Consider the following 21,143-nt stretch of genomic DNA (forward strand, 5'->3'; position numbering starts at 1 on the left):
ACCCAAATTTCTAAATTGGATTCAGGTTAGCACGTGAAAAGAAAATGATAGGTATTTTAGTATACTTTATTTTGTTTTTCCTTTATTTCCATTTTTGTCAATCCATTGAGTAATATGGTCATTTTTGTCAAGGACATTGATATTTGCACGACCTTGTTTTGATAATGACAAAAACTCACCTTGTCTTTTATTATTTAACCAGCTGTCAAAAGTTATTACGATTCCCAAAAGGCTATAAGCTGCCGATTAAAAAGGAAAAGGCAAGGGGAGTTTATGTCAATATTGAAATAGATAGTGCAAATATAAGTAGCCTTTTGTCAAACGGCATGTCGCCGATGCTTGTTGCATGTCAGAGCAGCCACACAGCCAGATAGATTGTCTTCATTCACGAGGTGGCTGCAGCAGCAAATGCAACAGAGCATCACGAGATGCCTTTTACTTGGACGCTAGCAAATTCCTTCTAACATCCTTGGCCCATGCTATTCTTTGGTTATAAATAAGTGGCCTGCCCCATCCAAATATGTACTGTAAAACGGTGGACGCCTTCCTAATGCATGGGCTTGGGTAGAGATCGTGTTTCCTACTCCATCAAACTACGGGTGCAACTTGAGATGGGTTCAACCCGATTTTGGCTTGGGTTGGGTTGGCATTTCCTCTGGTTGGATTAGGGTTGAGGCCTTTGCAACCCGACCCGACCTCCGTCCTATAATTTTAATTTGATTTTCTTTGCGTTATTGGTCGCCTTCGAATTTTATTTTGATTTTATTTTGGGGTTATTGTATTTTTGCTTGGGCCAAGGTGAACCCGAACCAACCCGATCTGTGTCCTCTAATTTTATTTTGATTTTATTTGAGTTATTGTATTTTTCTGTTTGGCCCAAGGTGAACCCAAACCAACCCGAATCAACCAGACCTGATTTTGGGTTAGATGGGTTGGGATAGGGTTGAGAGATTTAGAGGCAGGTTGGGTTAGTATTGACCATCTTCAACCCGAGGCTAGGGTTGGGTTGGGTTAGGGAATGCTATCTTGGGTTGGGTTAGGGTCGGCCTCAACCCGATCCAAGCACCCTTTCATTAAACTATGAGGTAAAATGCTGGACCCCAGCGGAAGCATGGGTTTAGGTGGAGTTGTTGGGACCCACCCTATCAAAACATGGTGTAAAATGATCGGCCTCACCCTATGAATGGATTTGGGGGGAGATTGTGGGCCCACTCATGGGAGTAAAATGGTGGACGTTCATATTTGCATGGGTTTGAGTAGAGATGATGGGCCTAACCATATCAAAACATGATGTGTAAAATGTTGGGCCCCCCTCATGCTATGCATGGCTCTAATATAATGGGCCTCACCTTATAAAAACATGTGTTATAAAATGATGGGCCTTTTTTTTATTTTTTTTTCATGAGGTGTTAAAAAAAAAAAAAAAAATCCTTGTAAACAAAATTCCAATAAAAGCTTTTTACAAAAAACTTTTCCATGAGAATAAAGCACATGCTGTGTGTGTATATATATTATAAATAAGGGATTTGCTAGCGTCCATTGCAGAAAGCATTTTGCGGACGATCTGTTGCATGTCAGGGCAGCCACCTCGTGAATGACGACAAATTCTACTAGTGAGCCTATGTGGCTGCTTTTGACCATCTGCGAAATGCCTTCTGTGATGGACGCTAGCAAATCCCTATAAATAAATGGGATTTGCTAGGCAATTTTGCAGAAAGCCATTCCACGGCTCACTTCCGCACAACAACAGCCATCTGTCCTCATCATCAAGAGTGAGCCACGAAATGGCTTTCCTGCCTACCAAATCCTTAATCCCATTCTAAAAATGTAATTAAAGTTTAAAAATGTAATTAAAGTCCTTCCCTAAACAATTGGAAAAACTCAGCCAATCTCAACCGTCTATTCACCAAAGACTATAAATAGAACCCAAAAACAAAAGGCGAAAGACTATATTACAAAAGGCTACTGATGTTGGCACTTCCATGTTTTTATAATTGCACTAACTCATCGTGTCTTTTATTATCTAAACAGCTGTTAGAGGTAATCATAGTTTCCAAAAATCTCTCCTTACTCCTTAGCCAATTAAATTAAAACACAGTAGTGCCAATATCAGTAGCCTTGCAAAAACCATCAGCCAATAGTTAGAAGACCTCAAAACATCATCATATTAAAATGATTTTTTAGGGCACAACCTACTGGCCCATCAAATGGACGGTTTGGATCATCCTATGATCTGATCCGTAAGTACAAAATTCTCTCTAATTCCACTCACAGTAAACCTCTTTTTAATCCTTTAATCCTATTTGCTATGAATTTCAGCCCTTAGATAGTTTAAAAGTCTTCCTGCCGTTCGATCTTATGTCACCCACCTATCTGACCGTCCAATAATAGAATTCAATTTCAAAACTAGAGAGGGAGAGAGAGAGAGAGAGAAAGCCTTTATTACCTTCTTTCCTTCTCTCCCTTCGTTTCCATTTCTCTCAAGTACTCACTTTCCCTCTGAAAATCCTCTTTCTCCCTCTTTTCCTCTTCCCTATCTCCCCTTCCACCCCCGATTTTACTTTCATGAATTCCCAAATGATTATATGATGTGATTCTGATTATAGATAATTCCTTTCTTTATTTGTTCTTCCATTTTTTTTCCTCTTAAATTCAAGCTCCATGGAGCAAGGGCTTGAATCAGGGGCATTAACCGATTTTCAGCCGAAGAAGCTCGCGCGCCAGCTGGATTTTACGACGTTCTGTGGCGCATCCACTGTTGTTTCAGAGGCGCCTCACCCGCCTCTCTTCGTGTGAGTTTCCTTATGATATGATTGTAATTTGTTTGCTTGATTATTGTTTCTTTTTATGTTTTTTTTTGTTTTTTTTTTGTTTGATTTTTTTATTTTATTTTTGGCTCTGTGGATTAGGGGTTTTAATTCCTTTATGTTTTTTGCAGTGTTTGTAGATCCATTTGGCTTTTATGAACCTTGTTGGATTCAGAATTGATGTTGGGGTTTGGATTTGTTGTGATTTTTAATTTAAGTTGATAGAGATTCTTAGGTAGAAATTTCAATTTTAACCAGTGAATTACTGTTTTTTCTTTCTAAATTTGAAAATGGGTGAAATTTGGGAGATCAAATTCTTGCCAAGTCTACAGTAAGAATTTAAATTTTAAAATTTAAATTTTCTCTCATTGTTTATTAAAATAGTTTATGCCTTCTGCGAATTAATGTATTTTCTTGTCAGTTTTTTTTTTTTATTATAAATTTCTTTTCCTTATTTTGGCCAAGAGAGTATTTAAGCCTCAAATTTGGCACATATACTTTTAAAAAAACCTTTCAATCTATTCATTTGAAATTATTCGGGAAATTTGACTTGGGTGATATTTCGAGACTTGAAACTTGGTGATTTGGTTGAGCTTTTACAAGTTCGAAAATTATATGGTGCCGGAACACTTTTTTCCTTTTGTTTTTAAAACTTTTCTTGCTGTCAGAACAATTTTATTGGCAATTAGTGTTGATGGAATACAGCTGATTCAGTGTGTTTTTCAAGCAATGGGTTTCTGGACAATGTTTAAGCTAAAAATATGCTATGTACATTTAGCTATAAGTAGCCAGAAAACAATCTAGTATTTTTGTTTTGTTTGCTATTTGCACTAGTGAATACCTATGTTAGCAAGCTCAATATTGCCCATCTAGATTTGTTGTGGTTTCTAATTTTAGCAACCTAATGTCTTTCTTCAGAAAGCCAGAGTCCCCAAAATCACAGCCACGGCCATGGCCTAGCTTTGAAATAAAGGATGGTACTCCAAAGAAACAAAAACAGTGCAACTGTAGAAACTCCCGATGCTTGAAGTTGTAAGTGTGCCACCTCTTTGGATGGTTATTCTTAAAAATTCTTTTGGAAAAGTTGGTTTTTTAATTTTCTATGTATCATTTTATTATTACATAGTTCCAAGGCCATTGAAGAATGATCATACGCCATACACTTTCAGCATGTTATGTTTATTGGACAAATTATATTTGTATTTTTATTGCAAATTACTTTGATTGGCTTTTGATTTGTTGAGATCAGATCAGAGCTTTCTGTAAGCTATTTTTTTCCCTTCTATAGAATATAATAAGTAGCATCACATGTAAGATAGCTTCGTGTTCGTTTAATGGGATTGCCTCCAAAATGCAACATAGAAGCTCCACACGACAAATAAAAAAATCATCAACGAAGGTTTGACTTTCATATTAACTATATTTTTCTCATGGGTTTTGGATATCTAGAAACTTAAAATGAGAGTGTTATGGATGTTTTACTCTATACCTCCATGTTTTACTAAATAGACCATAACTCTCTCATCCCTTTGACTTTTTTGGTGGTGTTTGTTATGTTTCAAAGAAAACTTCTAGATGAGGAGATAGAGACTGATTTCGTTTGATTTGGACTTAAAATGAGAGAGTTATTGATGTTTTACTCTATACCTCCATGTATTACTAAACAGACCATAACTCTCTCTACGCTTTGACTTTTTTTGGTCATGTTTGTTATGTTTGAAAGAAAACTTCTAGATGAGGAGATAGACATTGATTTCATTTGATTCGGACTTAAAATGAGAGAGTTATGGATGTTTTACTCTATACCTCACTGTTTTACTAAACAATCCATAACTCTCTCATCCATTTGACATTTTTGATGCCGTTTATTGCGTTTGTAAGAAAACTTCAAGATGAGCATATAGAGTCTGATTTCATTTTATTCGGACTTCAAAGAGTTATGAATGGTTTACCCTATACCTCGTTGTTTTACTAAACATACCATAACTCTCATGATGGTAGAGGAGAAATACTACCATCAATAATTGATGGTAGTATTTCTCGTCTACCATCATGAGAGACATTGAGAAACTGAGCTCTTGGGCTACAATCAACACTGCCATCAATGTCAAGCAAGTTTATTGCATCCTCCAAGAAGTCTTCTTGCAGTTCTAGCGTAGTAAGCTGGAAATGGCTGCAGGCCTGAAACTTATCTAGCAACAAGGGAAAAGATGCCACTCCCTTAGAGCTTAGGAGTGTGGACGTTTTTTTGTCGACATCCCATGTAATCCAATAATTGGTACTTCCATATCATCTGTTTACAGCACCACGAGTTAAATCACTGACTCGCTCGAGTTGACTCAGTTTTGGCCTTACCGAGTCTTTAAAATTTGTTGTGACTTGTGAATCAATAAACAACTCATCACATCAATCATTGAATCGCTGGACTCGACTCGATTTTAGAGTTTACGCTGCTCCATCTACTCACAAAAGCATGTTTGTGGACATCTTTTTAGAAATATGGCTGATCATCCCTACACAGTAGTGAAGAAGTCTAAACAGAGAGACACTGACTGCTCTTCATTCCAAAGCAGTCGTCAACATTCCCATATATAACAGAATTAGGAATCCCAGAACTGGTAATTAATGAGCTTAAAAAAACCCCACTTTTTACCTGAAGGAACAGAAACCAATATCCAAAACGTTGTTTCTTCCTCTGTATATAAGTAGAGGTAAGGACTAAGGATGAGGGTGGTGACAACTCACTAGCTGATCCATCCTTAATTTTAGCACAAGCTACGAAGTGGGAAAATGCTAACTCTTGTGGAGCCACAACAGGCTGTGCCCTTCATAATGACCCAAATAGAGGGGCACCCCCTTTCCCCCATTCTTTTAACATTTGTCCTTCTTTAGATGCTATATTTATCGGCACGCACTCCCTTGGTGGAATGCTGTAGGCATTCTACATCAGGAATCTATGTACCACCTCTGATTATTGAATGACTGAAAGTAATTGAATGGGGGCTGTAAATATGCCCGATTTTTTATTATTATCTGTCTATATCAACTTGATGCTTGTAGTGTAAGTTGTCATCTCTTGATCAATGCGGTGACTTGCTGTAGTTGAAGGTTTTAATGTAGTGGTTTGGTTTCTTCTAAATCATTTTGTTTTGCTCGCCCCTCTTCTTTTTTTTTGGGTGAGGTCTTCATTGAATATTTCAGTAAATCTTGTTAGCTAGGTTAAGCTGATCCTATCAATTTATGGCCAGGTATTGTGAGTGCTTTGCATCTGGTGTTTACTGTGATGGTTGCAATTGTATGAACTGTTATAATAATGCTGAGAATGAAGCCGCCAGACATGAAGCTGTTGAAGCCACTCTAGAGCGCAATCCAAATGCCTTCCGGCCAAAGATAGCTAGCAGTCCACATGCAGCTCGGGATAGTAGGGTATGCATTTTGATTCTTTCAAGTTTTGGAAAATCCATTTAAATTTGGCAATATACCTTAGTTTTTATTACCTTAGGTGTTATTGTTGTTATGAGAGTGGTTTGTAACACATTTTGTAAGCTTTGAACTGATAATGTTTTTTTAAATACATCCTGTTGTGACTTTTGAGTTTGATGTCTTTTGACTATTGATGGTGTCTCCAACATTGCTGTTTTCTTTTTGAAAATTTGGCATTAGTTTGTTGTTCATCTTCCTTGTCATCTTATAATGTCCCTTTTGCTACCTTCTGTTATCATTTTTCAATACGCCCGTGTTTATTCTAAAACAGCCCAGATTTAGTTGGGCAATTCTGCTGAGGAGGCACAAATCTAGACCACACCCTTAACCATGAAATCCGTCATCAATTCATTTTTGAGGAAAGCTTTACCTGAACGCGAACCCCTTTCACGCCTAGATATATTGACAGGTTTTCATTCTAAATTTATGCAATGTGGCAGGAGCTGAAATATGTTCTTTTCTGGTATAACTATGTATGAGGCCATGTAGGTAGCTCCGTGTTATTTACTAGAGCAGAATCTGCTTATGTCTGGATTTTGAGTACCATTTTTCAGACTGAATGCATGGAATGAAACTATATGATGCATTCTTTCTTTGTTGGCAATATGCAAACTCCACATCTTTAGTGTTATGCCTTTTGGATTTATTTATATGGATATTGTTAACTTACCAACTTCTCCAAAAGCTTAAGCTGTTGGAGAAAGGCGTTATTTATCTTTTATACTTTAATACTCCCCGGCACGTGTGGCCCACTTGGCAAACACATGGTACATGTGGTCCCACTTTGGGCCGATCATCGCATGTGGATTTTTGCTATCCGGGAGGTTTGAACTCGAGACCTTTGGCTCTGATACCATGTTAACTTACCAACTTCTCCAAAAGCTTAAGCTGTTGGAGAAAGGCGTTATTTATCTATTATACTTTAACACATATCTTTTTTGCACCAATTTAAATGCTATGTGCCTTCAGTTCTAGTTTTCTTATGTATTTCATGCAATGCATAGAACCTGTTTGTATTGGAGGGATTGGAGGTCTCATTCAGGCACCTACTCAGTCATAACCTGTAAATTTCATTTAGGCCTTAGCAATTTGGTCTTCGGTGTTTTTTCATCCCTAGTTGGACTTCCTAGTTTGCATATTCATCTTATACTAGACCATTGTTTAACATGGTCAAATCGTTAGTGTATTAGTGGTATACTTTTTTTTGGTTGGTAAGCAGGGATTTAACCACCGACCTCAAGGTCAAAGAGTAAATCCTTTACCATTGAGCAAAACTAATATTGTAGTGGTCAATGAGCAAAACTAATTTAGTAGTGGTAAATCGGCAAAACTAATGTTATATTAGTGGTATACTATTTCAATATAACATAATTATTTATAAGATATACTAACTATGTTTGTTTCTATTGTCATTCGCCTTTTTTCCAGGACTTTTTTTTTGAAAATTTATTCCTTAAAAATTCCCTTTGCCGCTATAAGTTAGGTTTTGCCGCCCCCCTACAAAATCAGTTTTGCTGTATTTTGCTCTTCCTACAAAATTTGCCGATATACCACTACTAATTCGAACTCCTACAAAACCGGCTGGCTCGTTCTGTCTCTCCCTCTCCCCCTAAAAAGTAAGTTTTGTCACTGATTTTGCAACGCTGAACGCATTGGTTTCATGTTTTTGTGGGTTCCTCTCTCTCTCTCTCTCTCTCTCTCTCTCACACACACACACACACACACACACACACACACACACACTCTCTCACACACACACAGTGGTGGGGGGAAAGTCAAACATGTCTTGATATGGTGGGGCCCACCTTTTATACCCATGCAAAGCCAGTGGGATCCAACACTTTACATGTCATATTTTTTATGGTATGAAACCCACCGTTTTATACTTGTTTTGATGTGGTAGGGCCCACCATTTTATACCCACACATAGCATGGGTGGGACCCACCATTTTGCACATCATATTTTGTAGTGTGGAACCTATTATTTTACACTTCTGTTGATGTGGTGGGGCCCATGCATAGCATGGGTGGGACCCCCCATTCTGCACATCATAATTTTATGGTTTGGAGGCCCCCATTTACACCTCATGGTTTGATGGGGTGGGGCCCACCATCTCTACGCAAACCCATGCATATAATAGGAGCACCATTTTACACCTCATGCATAGCTTGGGTGGACCACTATTTTACTTCATGTTTGGATGGGGTGGCCCCCACCATCTCCACCCGAACCCATGCCTGGGATGGGCCCACCATTTTGCACCTCATATTTTTGATGGGATGGGCCCCTCATTTTACAGCTCAGGATTGATGGGGTGGGGCCGACCAACTCTACCCAGACCCATCCATAAGGTTGGACCCACCATTTTAAACTGATGTTTTGATGCGTGGGGCCATCATTTTACACCCATGCATAGCATAGGCAAGGAATGCTAGTATTTATATAAATTGCATGTGAAATGTTGTGTATGTATTATGTATAGATGTTTTTATCAATTACATGTCAAATATGGTATTTACTAAATTATTAGACATGCGCGACATTGCATGTCATTACTTGTCGGATTGTCCAATGTTGCTAAATCATTATGGATGGTTGTCTTGTTTATGTGATGGTTTCTAAGTATATATTTGTGATTTTTCTAGCATTTCATGATCTTAAAATTCTATCATTTGCATATGTTTCCCTATGTTTTTGTGATTGATTTTCATTAAATTTTTCAATCGAAACCGAAATGATTCCATTTCCATGACGACGACCTATGGTATCAATTTCATTTTATTTCGACCGAAACATTTCGTTCCGATCTAAAAAATTTAACAGAAACATATTCTATTCCATTTCGGCAAGAATTTCATTCCATTTCGTACATGTTTCTTCTGAAACACCTTTTTTTGACAAAAAATGGTTGTTTCGCCCCCTTAACGACTCTTTTTTTGGTTTTTTACTGTGTTACTCTTATTTTTTTGAGATTATTTTTCTGTGGCTTCAAAAAATCTTGTCTGGGAAGGTCGTTTTACTCCTATTTTTTAGCTGATTTGAGCGTTTTATAGCCATTTGAAGGGTATTTTTGTTGTCCTTTTTCATCCCCAGACATAAAACCCACTATTTAAACCCATCTAAACCCTATATAAACTGATGTAAAACCTATTATTTTTTAATTTATTTTGTTGATGTATGGTGGTAATAAATTTAGTCTTTTAAGTCATAAAATGTGTGTTTTTTGGTTAATTTGGTTCATCTAATGGTTTCTTGTATTTTCTAGCAATTTTCTATGATTTTGGATATTTTTAAAATTTTAACTATTATTTTTTTTCTCGGTCGTAGCGTCTTTTTGAAACGAAACACTGAAATGACTGAACACCGAAACGTTCCGTCTCATTGACCAAAATGAAATGACTAACGAAACGGAATCGACAACTTAGATGACGATCAGCTGTTCAAAAAAAAAAACTTAGGTGACGGTCGAAGCCGAAATCAAAACCGAAATTTAAAGCCATGATAGCTGCATCTAGCTAGGGTATGATATGGCAATGGCTTCACTGGGAGTCATATGACATGAATCCCCAAGCCGAATAAACTCTTTTTAGTTAATGATTGATTCAGGAGTTTTTATGCATTATTCATAGGGTATTCTGTTCTGTTGAGAAGTGGATAAGGTAGAGAAGAAGGAGAAGAGAGAGGGAGAAGAAGAGGGAATCTCCACCAAGGAGTCCTCCCATGAATATGATGTATATATAAGCCCAAAGTAGGGCAACATAGTACAAAGACTACAATACCCCCCAACATATGTGTAATGACTAAACTACCCTACAACGCTCTTTAGCACTCCCCCTCAAGCTGGAGTGTATATACTATAGAACTCAAGCTTGTTACAAAGAAAACTACAATAAACAACTATAATACCCATATAACAAACAAGGCAATAATCCCATACACACAACCAGCTTGGTATAACACTTCCCCTCAAGCTGGTGTGGTGAATACATAGTGAAAAAATAGCAAAAAGGGCAACGACCACAGAGAGTAGAACGGCATGATCAATGGCTACCTAAGATAATAGCTCCCCCTGAATCAGCACTGCTGCCAGAGCGTCACCACAGGCCCCCCTGAATTAGATCTCGGAGGTGCATGTGTCTGTTGAAAAGCACCTCGTGGCTGATGAGGAGGTCCACGACAGAACAACGACCAACGAATCTGCACACTAAGAATGATCAAACGGAGGTGCCTCGACAGGGAAAGAGCGACGATGCATCGAACAAAATAAGCACACCAAAGGCGCGCACACGAGTAATGCCGAAGCACCACAAGCAGAGACATCAGCTGAGCAGCACAACGCCAATAGAAGAAGAACAACAATCACCAGAAAAATGATCAGATGCAAGAACCAACGAACATGGCGCTCAACAAAGGAGCGCACGACGACCAACCAGCGACGGGGGATATCACGTCGCATGGAGAGACAACCAACCAAAGATGGCAGACAACACTTCGCATGGAGAGATAACCAACCAACGATGAGGGACATCAAGTCGTCTGGAGAGACAACCAACCAATTACGGGGAAACCACGTCGCCTGGAGAGATAACCAACCAACGACGACAGACATCACGTCGCCTGGAGAGATAACCAACCAACGACGGGGAACATCATGTCGTCTGCAGAGACAAGGCCGAAGGCAACGCTAACGATCGAGCATATAGCCGGAGACAATGATAAGGTGGATTGCAACGCAAACTACAATCAAAACGTAAAACTACGCAAGCAACTACACACGTGTAGAAGCACCAACAACAAGCAAGATGAACAACTAACAATGCGAACCACTGACAAAGACTGGTGAACAACATCAACTACAGAAGACAATAAGGCAGAAGAGGAAGATCAGCTACTAAGAAGAACCACCAACAAGGGGGACGAAACTACATCATGCGGAGACGACAAAAAAACTCAACACTCCAACAAACACCAACTAACTAAAAAAGGAACATACTAACAACGTGAGGAAGTAAGGTATCAACTAACAAACCTACAACAAAGGGGCGAACCTATATCGGCCCGGCGACAACGATAGCTCACCACACTCCATCCATGGAACTACATGAGGCCTAAGGCCTTCAACTTGCAGCGGAAATGAGACTTTGAAGATACAACACCTATCTCAGACATTTCATCAAACACTTGGTGTGCACCTTGGAGATCAAGACAAACTCCATAGAATACAATGAATATAGAGATAAGATGACTAAGATTAGGATGAGTGGATGGGGAATAGGCTCAAAAAAGAAAGAAAGGGAGGATTTAAACTATAGAAGAGGGGGTTAGAAACTAGAAGGATCCCAACAAGAGTAGGGGTTTAGAAGAGAAAGAGATTTAGGGATTTAGAACAACAAAGGAACAAGACATAATGTTATGGATGGAGAAAAGAAGAAAAAAAGAATATACAAAAGGGATCTTTTTTGTTTTTTGTTTTTTGGAAATGGATGGATTTAGAAATGGTATTTACAAAAGAGGTTGGGGTTTAGGGACTCACAAAGAGGATTAGGGTTTTGGAATTTAGGGTTTGTAGGGTTTGGCATTAAGGATTTGGGGTTTTGCATGGAGATTTAGGGTTTGGGGATGCAAAGGGGATTTGGAAAGAAGGTTTCTTCCTTAAATGGGATGTTGGTGAGAAAGTATGGAGGAATAAGGGATTAGGGTTTGTATGGAGAGGATATGGGGTTGTGGATGGAGGTTTGGGGAATATGATTTGAGGAAGAGGGTGTGTTTACGGTTAAAGAGGATGGGAGTGGGAGTTTACGGCAACAAGAAGTGGGTTTTTTTTTTTTTTTTTTTTCTGTTTCCCGGAATGAGTAGGGAGGGGTTACCGTAAGCAATGCGCAACTACGCAAAGGCGAGTTATGGGAAGTGGAGAGATTTTAGTGTCTGTGGAGAGTGATTTTAAAAAACAGAGGCTAGTGGAGAGATTTTAGAGTTTGGAGGGGTTTTATACGCAAACCCAAAAAGGTTTTACGGGAAAAAAGGGGAGAAAGGGAGTTCACGGCGTGGAGAGATGGAGAGAAATTAGGGAGAGGTGGTTACGACAAAGCTGTATGGGAGAAATAGAAGGGGTTTTTGCGTAAGAGCGTGAGGGTGGGGCAACGGGATGAGAGATAGAGAGAGAGAGTCTTCTTTCCTTTTTCCTTTTCAGGATCTTTGCTCTAATATCATGTTGAGAAGTGGATAAGGTAGAGAAGGAGAAGGTGAGGGATTCTCCACTGAGGAGTCCTCCCATGAATATGATGCATATATAGGCCCAAAGCTATGTCACAAATATCTCCGATATTTTTAAAACATAGCGATTTTATCACGACATTTTGATAAAATGAAAAAATCCCGAAAATTTTAAAAATATAGCAATATTTTCATTTACCATGATAATATCACGATAATATAGGGATATTTTTACGATTTTTTTTTCTTAATTTCTATATTTTTATATATTTTTAAATAATTTTATTATTCTCGCGAACAAACAGCCCCCTACACACACCTAGGAGCACCCCTTCCTGCGTATCCATACAAGACCCGAGTAGGCGGGTCGAGGTCCTACGAGGTACCCATTACTCTGAGTACCCTCCCAAAAAACAAAAAGATGTGTCTGTCAGGTTCGGTTCTTCTTAGTTGGGTTGGGCTGGTTCAACCAGAAATGCTATGCTTACGCACAAGACTACCCCTCTTCCCGAAAGCTTCGCGGGGACTACTTGACGACGACCGCCCGTAGGGGGTTTACTGCTTTTTATCATTTTTCCTTGGCATAAACCTGAAAAAATAAAACAAATTTAATATATCTCAAGATTTTCCCTTGCCGAGAAATTCCCGAGAACAATATTTTTGACTTAGGCCCAAAGGAGGGCAACATGGTACAAAGACTAAAATGCCCCTCAACATACACGCAATGACTAAACTACCCTACAACACTCTTCAACACGTTCAAATGAAGTTTCAATTCACAAGAGTAACAGTTCAATTGGATTTTTGGTTACCTCTTTGGTTCAATGACTCCAAATAGATAAAATACCCTTTTGTGGACAGCATCCCTTCATTTTCATAAAGTAAAAGAAGTCCCCTTGAGTTATGGTTCTTTTGTAACTCTGACGGTCACTATGAGTATTTCTTTCTGTAGTTTTTATTTTATTTTATTTAATCTAAAATCCAGTTGAATGGTATCAGGCCTTCTAAAGGATCAAAATCTTATTGATTATAGTGATAAATTTTGTTTATTTTATCAATGAAAAGTGATATCTTTTGTCAGTAATCTGATAAAAGTGTCCTGTTTGTGCTGGGTGCTAGTAAATTAATTGTTCTTATCTTTTTAATTTAATTTGCACCTGGTTGAATATGAATCTAGGAGGAGGCACGAGAACTACTAGTGGTAAAGCACAACAAGGGATGTCACTGCAAGAAGTCAGGGTGCCTAAAGAAGTACTGTGAGTGCTTCCAAGCCAACATTCTCTGCTCTGAAAATTGTAAATGCATGGACTGCAAGAACTTTGAAGGCAGTGAAGAGAGGCGGTCTCTCTTCCATGGTGACCATGGCAATGCCATGACCTATATCCAGCAGGCCGCAAATGCTGCCATTTCGGGGGCTATTGGATCCTCTGGTTATACCTCCTCACCATCAAACAAGAAAAGAAAAGGCCAGGAAATCTTATTCAGCACAACAGTCAAGGATCAACCCATTCACAGGCTTGGACATTTCCCGCAGGTATTTTCTAGTTTATCCAGATTTCGACTGTAAAGAATAATATTTTCCGATTACTTGAAAGGCTTATCTAATTCTTACTGCTTATCTATGCTGCATCAGTACGGATACGGATAGTCGGATACGAGTGTCGGAATTCGACACGGGTATCGAGTGTCGGATTCGCCAAACCTCAAAAAGAATGATTTGTGGATTCGCCTAAATATTTTAATGAATTATCAAATTTTATTTTTTTACATAATTATATGGTTTTAACAAGTAATATATTGAATATTTTAATAGGTTAAGTAGATATAATATTTTATTTCCATTTAAGAAACATAATATTAGGATGGGTAAAAATCAAAACATACGGTAATTGTAAAGTTGTGTGTTGGTAGTATTCAGAAACAACGGATAAAATAGATCAAGAAGTGTCTCAGATAATCTTGAAGTATTGGAATCCGAGATGTGTCCGACACGGATTCTTCGCCCATTTAGAAGAATCCATGTAACAGAGCTACTTATTAAGCATTTGAATCAAAATTCTTTGAACAGTGTTTTACTTGTCAAGGTGTTGTTTTGTTGGTATTTTCAAAATATCCTCCAAAATCATTTATTTGTCCCTATTATTTGAGACTTCTCTTAAACCTATCCATTTTTGCGTTTCTGTTTTAAAAAGGGAGAAGAATTGCTAAACATTAAATCTATAAATAATTTCCGGTAGTTGTTTCTTTTGATGGAATGCCATTCCTTTGGGCCCATATTTTTTGGAGAGAGAATGTTTAAATACCTGTACTATTTTTCTTTCTCCCATTAAGTGCTCCATTCCATTTCATCAAACCACAGTTAATATGGGAACACAAAGTGGCTGGTCTACACTCCCTCTGTATTAATGAAATCAAACATAATCTGTACATGCTTGTGCGTTTGTCACATCTATGCGAGCATGGTGGATGCAGATTTTTCTCACTTTTTTTGTTTTTGGTAGTGTAACGACCCGGAATCCAAAACCGGATCACTACGGAAAGAAACAAGTAACCTGCGTAAAAATACCAATATTTTTTATCTCCTCAAATTTGTCAAGAGATCGCTTTGATCCCTCTTGATCGACGGCCTCATGAAGTAGATATGAAATCGGATCATTTCGGACCGTCGGATCCTTCGGACCATCGATCGAGCTCGAGGGTCCTAAGGATGCCGGATCATAGATCTAGACCGTTAATCTCTGATTACAGAGATCGATGCGATCAGATCCATCAATCAAGGGAGCTATAGCCAGGATTAGCTAAAATTACTCACATCACCGACCCTTGGTGGGGTGGGGCATTACAGGTAGTTGCCAAATTGATCTTAGTTTCTCTGGTATTCTAATCCTTTCGTTATGAGTTTTGTTACTGAAAGTTGGGCACATGGCCTGATTTGTGCACTTTTTATTCAGCTGTTAAAGATCTCAAGCACTCACGGTGTCCTATGTTTACCAGGCAAATCATATCAAGGCTACTGCACCCTCCACTTCATTATCTTCCATTCCCGTAGCTCGTGTTGTTAATCCTCATGTACTGGGATCTTCAAAATTCACATACAGGTGTTAATCTGTTGTCTGATTTAATCTTGGAAATATTTAATTGGTGATTTTGGATATAAACTTCTTTGAAGCTATTTTCTTTGCAAAAATTAACTGGTTTTTTTCATTGCTTAGGTCTCTTTTAGCAGACATCATGCAACCAGAGCATGTGAAGGACCTTTGCAAGCTTTTGGTAGTAGTATCTGGGGAGGCTGCCAAGACATTTGCAGGTATTTTTAAATGAAACAAATCATTCACAAGCGTATGAAGCATTTCAATTTACATCCTATATCTCTTTGGGTTCCAAATATGAATAATGTGCATAAATAATAAGACTAATATATAAAAAGATTAGTGCTTGGTCAGGTTTGGTTGGTTTACCTGGATCTGAGCAATTAGTGTCAAAAACTTTGTTGTTTTTCTTATTAATACTAAATTAACTGAGCTGATGGCTGAGTTGTTGATTCAATTATAAACTTGACTCAAACTGAAAACTGGACAATGTGACTCTTCTTTCTGATTTTTGCACAATTGTTTTGCTTCGGCATTTTTTTTCCTGGTAAATTTTGAGTTCTTTCAAACCCATCCATCTTCCCCACCACTCGAAATCGCCCATCTCTGTCCAAATTATTCAAAAGAATGATTTCTCTCTTCTCTTTCTCTGTAAACCTACTCTAATCTACTTTTACAACTCAACTCAACTAAGCCATTGTCCCAAACTAGTTGGGGTCGGCTAGTGAACCCTTTAGAAAATTTTCATGAAGAAGGTCTACCAGGCTCAAATTGACTAAGTCTAATCCTGACACTAGTTCGGTTCATCTACATGGATCAATTTCTTCCATTCTCTCCTATCCAAGGTCATGTTCTCTGTTATGTTCCTAGCCCTCAAGTCTTTGCTCACTGTTTCTACCCAAGTTGTTACTCCATCAACTTGGCACGAGTCACTTCTTCTCACTGGAGCATCCAAAGGCCTACGTTAGATATGCCCAAACCATCTTAAGCGGTGCTTTACTCTAATATACTTTTATGGATCTTAAAAGCTTTCTTCATTCCAGCATACCAACTCAGTGAAAACTTGAACTGTAAACCTAGATTTTTCTCTTCCTATCTCCAAACTTAAACTCTTCAGCTTTCTCTTCCTAACACCTACGAAGCATTAAATCCAGGATATTTAGGTCCCTTGATCTTTCATTCATTTCTTTTTTTCATGATCTGTTACATTGAGTTCCCATTATCTGAGCCAAATTGCCTAAGTTTCTTTGACTGAGATTCAGAAAACAATCTCTGACTTGATTTTGACTTTTAGAACATTATGACTAATGCTTGTTGTCACAATCCTTTGACATGGCTTTCCTTGGAGCACATGGATCTGAGGGATCCTCATAGAATTGTAACTAGTCTTTTTACCATTTAAAGATAATGATGAAAGTGTAAAGTTTTAAAATTGGATAAATTATCACTGTTTATTGATTATTGAACTAATTGTATATGTACTTATGCATGGTCAGTGTCCAAGTCACTTAGGTACCTATAACCATGGTTTTAAATTTGGGCCGGGGCCGAAATCAAAATTTATACCGAAATTTTTAAAATTTTGGATTTACACCGAAACCGAAATTTCCACCGAAATTTCGTTTTCAGCTGAGTCCAAAACCGAAATTTCAAACCTTGCCAATAACTGTATATACACATGTTCAGGTTACCTTTATGATAATGAGAAGAGAGTCAATTTCCATGGACGATATGTTTATTGGCTTCTTAGATATAATATTAGTCTCAAACTCTCAATCAAGTTGACAAACGACTGATTTTCCATGTACTTGATTTTCTAACCTTGGTTCTTTTCGAATTCTTAAATGGAGCAAGTTGATTGAAAGTAATCCCTGATTATCTTAACTGACGTGATAAATTTTTCCAGAGAAAAAAGGCACAGAGGATAAGCAAAAAGGGAGAGAGGATCACATGGAAAATTCTCTTGCTTCTTCAACTCGAGATGGGGATGATTTATCAAAAGATCCAGATGTTCAAAAAGCAACAGGTGACGACCGTTCCAATGTGAACCGGGCTGATATAACGGGCACAGACGAGTCTAGTACAGATATTGCTGATGTGCAGAAAGGAAGGCCGATGTCTCCTGGAACACTTGCACTGATGTGCGATGAGAAAGACACCATATTTACATCAGCATCCCCATCTGGATCTGTAACCCATGGCCTTGGGACCCCTTCGCACTTTCCATATGGCCAGGGCATGTCCGAGATCTATGCTGAGCAGGAGAGGTGTGTCTTGACAAAGTTCCGGGATTGTCTTCAAAAGATTATCACCTGCGGAAGAATAAAAGGTTGGCTCTCAACCATACTATAGATTCTTTGTATTCAAACTTTAAATTGATATCATGACCAGACTTTTATTGAAAAGCCCTAAAAAGATGGCTTTATTTAAGGCCTGGTCAAGGGTCATGATGCTTCTTATCATGGTGGGACTGGGGTTGATGGAACAGACGTTTGGTGGCCCCATCTACACTTCCGATCATGATATGCGTGCCATTTGGATGGTGTATGTCTCCATATCATTTCTCTTGAGACTAGTCATCAAACTCTACTGAAACCAAACCATTACTGTGCCATAATCTGACCAAATTGCTCCTTGAAAATCTCTCTGAAAGCTTCTAACAGTTAATAGATGTCTTTTCCAAAAGGGAGTATATTTGTCGTTCCGGATAGCACCTGTTAATTGACTTTTTCAATTAATTGGCCTTTTATCAAACCTGGAAATGTTCCCATGCATTAATCATAAAGTTTCAAAACTCCCCGCATCATCGTGGATTCCCGAGTCAACTCCCTTTTACCCTTGGCCACGTTCAAGTCCGAGACCGCGTTTTGCCCCACAAAGTCAATCAAAACTCTTTCGACTCCCCGAGCTTTGACCACGTCAACCTAGTACTCCGCCGCATCAACTAAGTACTATCCATGTCGTGCTGAGTCGACTAGGATTTACTTACGCCGCATTTTGACCCGCATCAGCGTTTTGAAAAACTGATTGATGCACATCCTCATCTATTCACCCACATGCATTTCTTGCCCCCGCATCTGCTTTTACACAGAAATTCTTTGCAACTAGGAAACTCCATTTCCTTTTGATTTTTTTTCCTGATTGGGAACTATTAGGAAAGACTTCCAAATAATCTTTTATCTTATTTTTGGTATTTATGGTTTTATTGCATATCTACTTGGTTCTCAGCTTCACTTTCAGGGTGAACTAGTTATGTTTCTTGTATTGTGAGTTTTATTTGTTTGGCAGAATGAAGCCATTTCCTGAATTTGATCCTGTACTTTGTTATTTGAGGTCCACCCAAACTTGAAAAATCAGTCATCATCGGCTCCAGTGTCTGAATTCTGCCCCTTCTTTTTCTTCAGATATAGCAACTACATTAATAACTGCCCGCGAGGTCTCTGATTATTTGATTTTTCTTCATTCATACTCCGTTACAGAAGCGAATTACTCTTTGATGGCTTCGAAAACTGAACCACCGAGTCATTCAGAAGCTGTTGGTAATTGCATTGCAAGAGCTACAGCTCCGGCCGCCCCAGAGGTACAACTGGCTGTAAATTTGGTCGCTGCTCCTTCTAACTGTCTGCCTCCAAAGGTAGGATACCCAGTCGAAAATGGAGAAATTAAACCGAAGATTGAGAATGTAGAGATGTAGAAAGAATGATTTCAAAGGCACCATTTGGTCTCGCCGCAATTGCTGCAGTCTGTAAGCTAATTTTTCACCATTCTAAAATCCGATTGTGGTCTAATAATTGATCGCGATCGGACCCAATTTTTCTTCTGGTCATTTATGTATTTATATATAGTTCTTACAGCCTCCGACCCAATTTTTCTTCTTATCATTTATGTATCTACATATAGTTGTTTCACAGCCTCTTGTTCTCAAAATTTGTTGGGTGCACATGGAGCTGAATTTGTTCATGATCTCACATTGGTTTCATTTAAGTGTGCATTTAAGATTTGTCAATGTGCAGAGTTTAACTTTAAATGCTTTTTTGAATACCATCCTTAATTTGTAAATAAGGTTATCTTAAATTAATCTTATTTGCAAATAGGAAGGACGTTAGGGCCTCTTTGAAAGCTATTGTCTCTATAGTTTGGAAATAGATATAAAACTATCACTATAACCTTTATTTGTGTATTATAATGTATGCAAATATGATAACATATACTTGTATAATTATATGAAAATGATTTTTGGCGTAGTTTTGTGTGTCAAAAAGTTTTCTCAAAGATGCAGAGGTTTCAAAGGGCTTGCACATGAGTAAAATAAAGAGACCAGGAAAGAGTGCACAGACTTATTTCCTATATTTTTTTATTTTTTATTTTTTTTTTTTTGGGGGGGGGGGGGCACGAGGAGTGCTAGAGTGATGGGCGCCCTTGGAAAAAAAAAACAACTTGGGTCGTTTTTTGGGAATTCGGGTCGCCTTCAGCTTTTCCCACAAAATGGGGTTGGGTTCGGATATATTTCAATTCATTTTTAACAAAAGCTCAACCTTCCGAATTCATTTTTTTCAAGCCCAAGTCATTTGCAAGCCGAAATTTCACTCTTTTTTTAAAAAAAACTGCTCCAGACAAATGCACAATGAAAAGTTATGCTTCTTAGGTTGTGTTTGGTTGCACAATTTCTAGGGTTTTATTAGGTGTTTTGTTTGGTTTTGAGGTACCACATCATCTACCGGTGATGTTTGGTTGCATGTTTTGATTCTAATTTCTAGGAGACTAGTTGCCTTGTCTCTTCCATGTTCGTCAACATGACATTTGTCCCCCACTAATACTTGAAAAAGAAATTTTCTTTTTTTCTTTTTTTGCTAATAGAGTCTTAGGATTTAGCATTTTTCTATCTATTATGTTCTCTCTATATTGATGATGACACCCCTTACTGCCTCTTATTTTGATAATAACACTCCGCACCGAAAAACTTTAGTTGACAACCAGCAACTACACAGACTACTTCACCTTATGGTACTTTGACTACTCCAGTTCTAATTCCCCACTAATCTACAAGACAACTACTCAACAAGACAACGATGTAACTCTAAATTCTTTGATAAATTTTGTAATAAACCTCTTTTTGGCTCGATCCATGGCATCCAGATGGTAGATTTGTTTATAAATTTTTTGAAAAGGGCAATTTATGCTCATCTTCTTGAGGCCTAATGATCTTAAATCTTCGTAATGGGCAATTGGAATTTGGACTTCTTCTCAAGGCCTGAATTGGTCCACAACAGCAGCATCGTATTCTCCTCAAGTTAGCAGGGGAAGAGAATCTCATTCATGTCAAGCAAACCAGAAATGTTCACTCATTTGCCGACTACGAGGTCGCCCTGTTTTGATTCTTGTTTCTAGATACCGAAATCCGCTTGCGAGAGAGCTGCTAGGAAACCATTCTCTTAGTCTATTGTCACAAATATATTTCTAAGTTCTAGCAAGTCTCCATATTGTCCCATGTGTCAAATCATATTTTAATAACATAGAGGTACACTAAACCCAAGGGCACCCTTGCAAAAA

General features: G+C 38.3%; 1 protein-coding gene across 1 annotated transcript; it reads left to right on the forward strand.

Annotated features, from left to right (window-relative positions):
- The first annotated feature begins 2,418 nt into the window (after nt 1-2,418).
- LOC143845388 (Tesmin/TSO1-like CXC domain-containing protein) lies at nt 2,419-19,599 on the forward strand. Its single transcript, XM_077353708.1, has 8 exons — nt 2,419-2,792; nt 3,726-3,839; nt 6,056-6,233; nt 13,682-14,038; nt 15,499-15,602; nt 15,717-15,811; nt 17,500-17,922; nt 19,073-19,599. The coding sequence occupies exons 1-8, from the start codon at nt 2,662-2,664 to the stop codon at nt 19,285-19,287; spliced, it is 1,617 nt and encodes a 538-aa protein (XP_077209823.1). The 5' UTR covers nt 2,419-2,661; the 3' UTR covers nt 19,288-19,599.
- Nucleotides 19,600-21,143: the final 1,544 nt, after the last annotated feature.

Source organism: Tasmannia lanceolata, unplaced genomic scaffold (assembly GCF_043159265.1).
Source record: "Tasmannia lanceolata isolate RefF3 unplaced genomic scaffold, GAP_Taslan_0.1 ptg000015l, whole genome shotgun sequence".
NCBI classification, from domain to species: domain Eukaryota; kingdom Viridiplantae; phylum Streptophyta; class Magnoliopsida; order Canellales; family Winteraceae; genus Tasmannia; species Tasmannia lanceolata.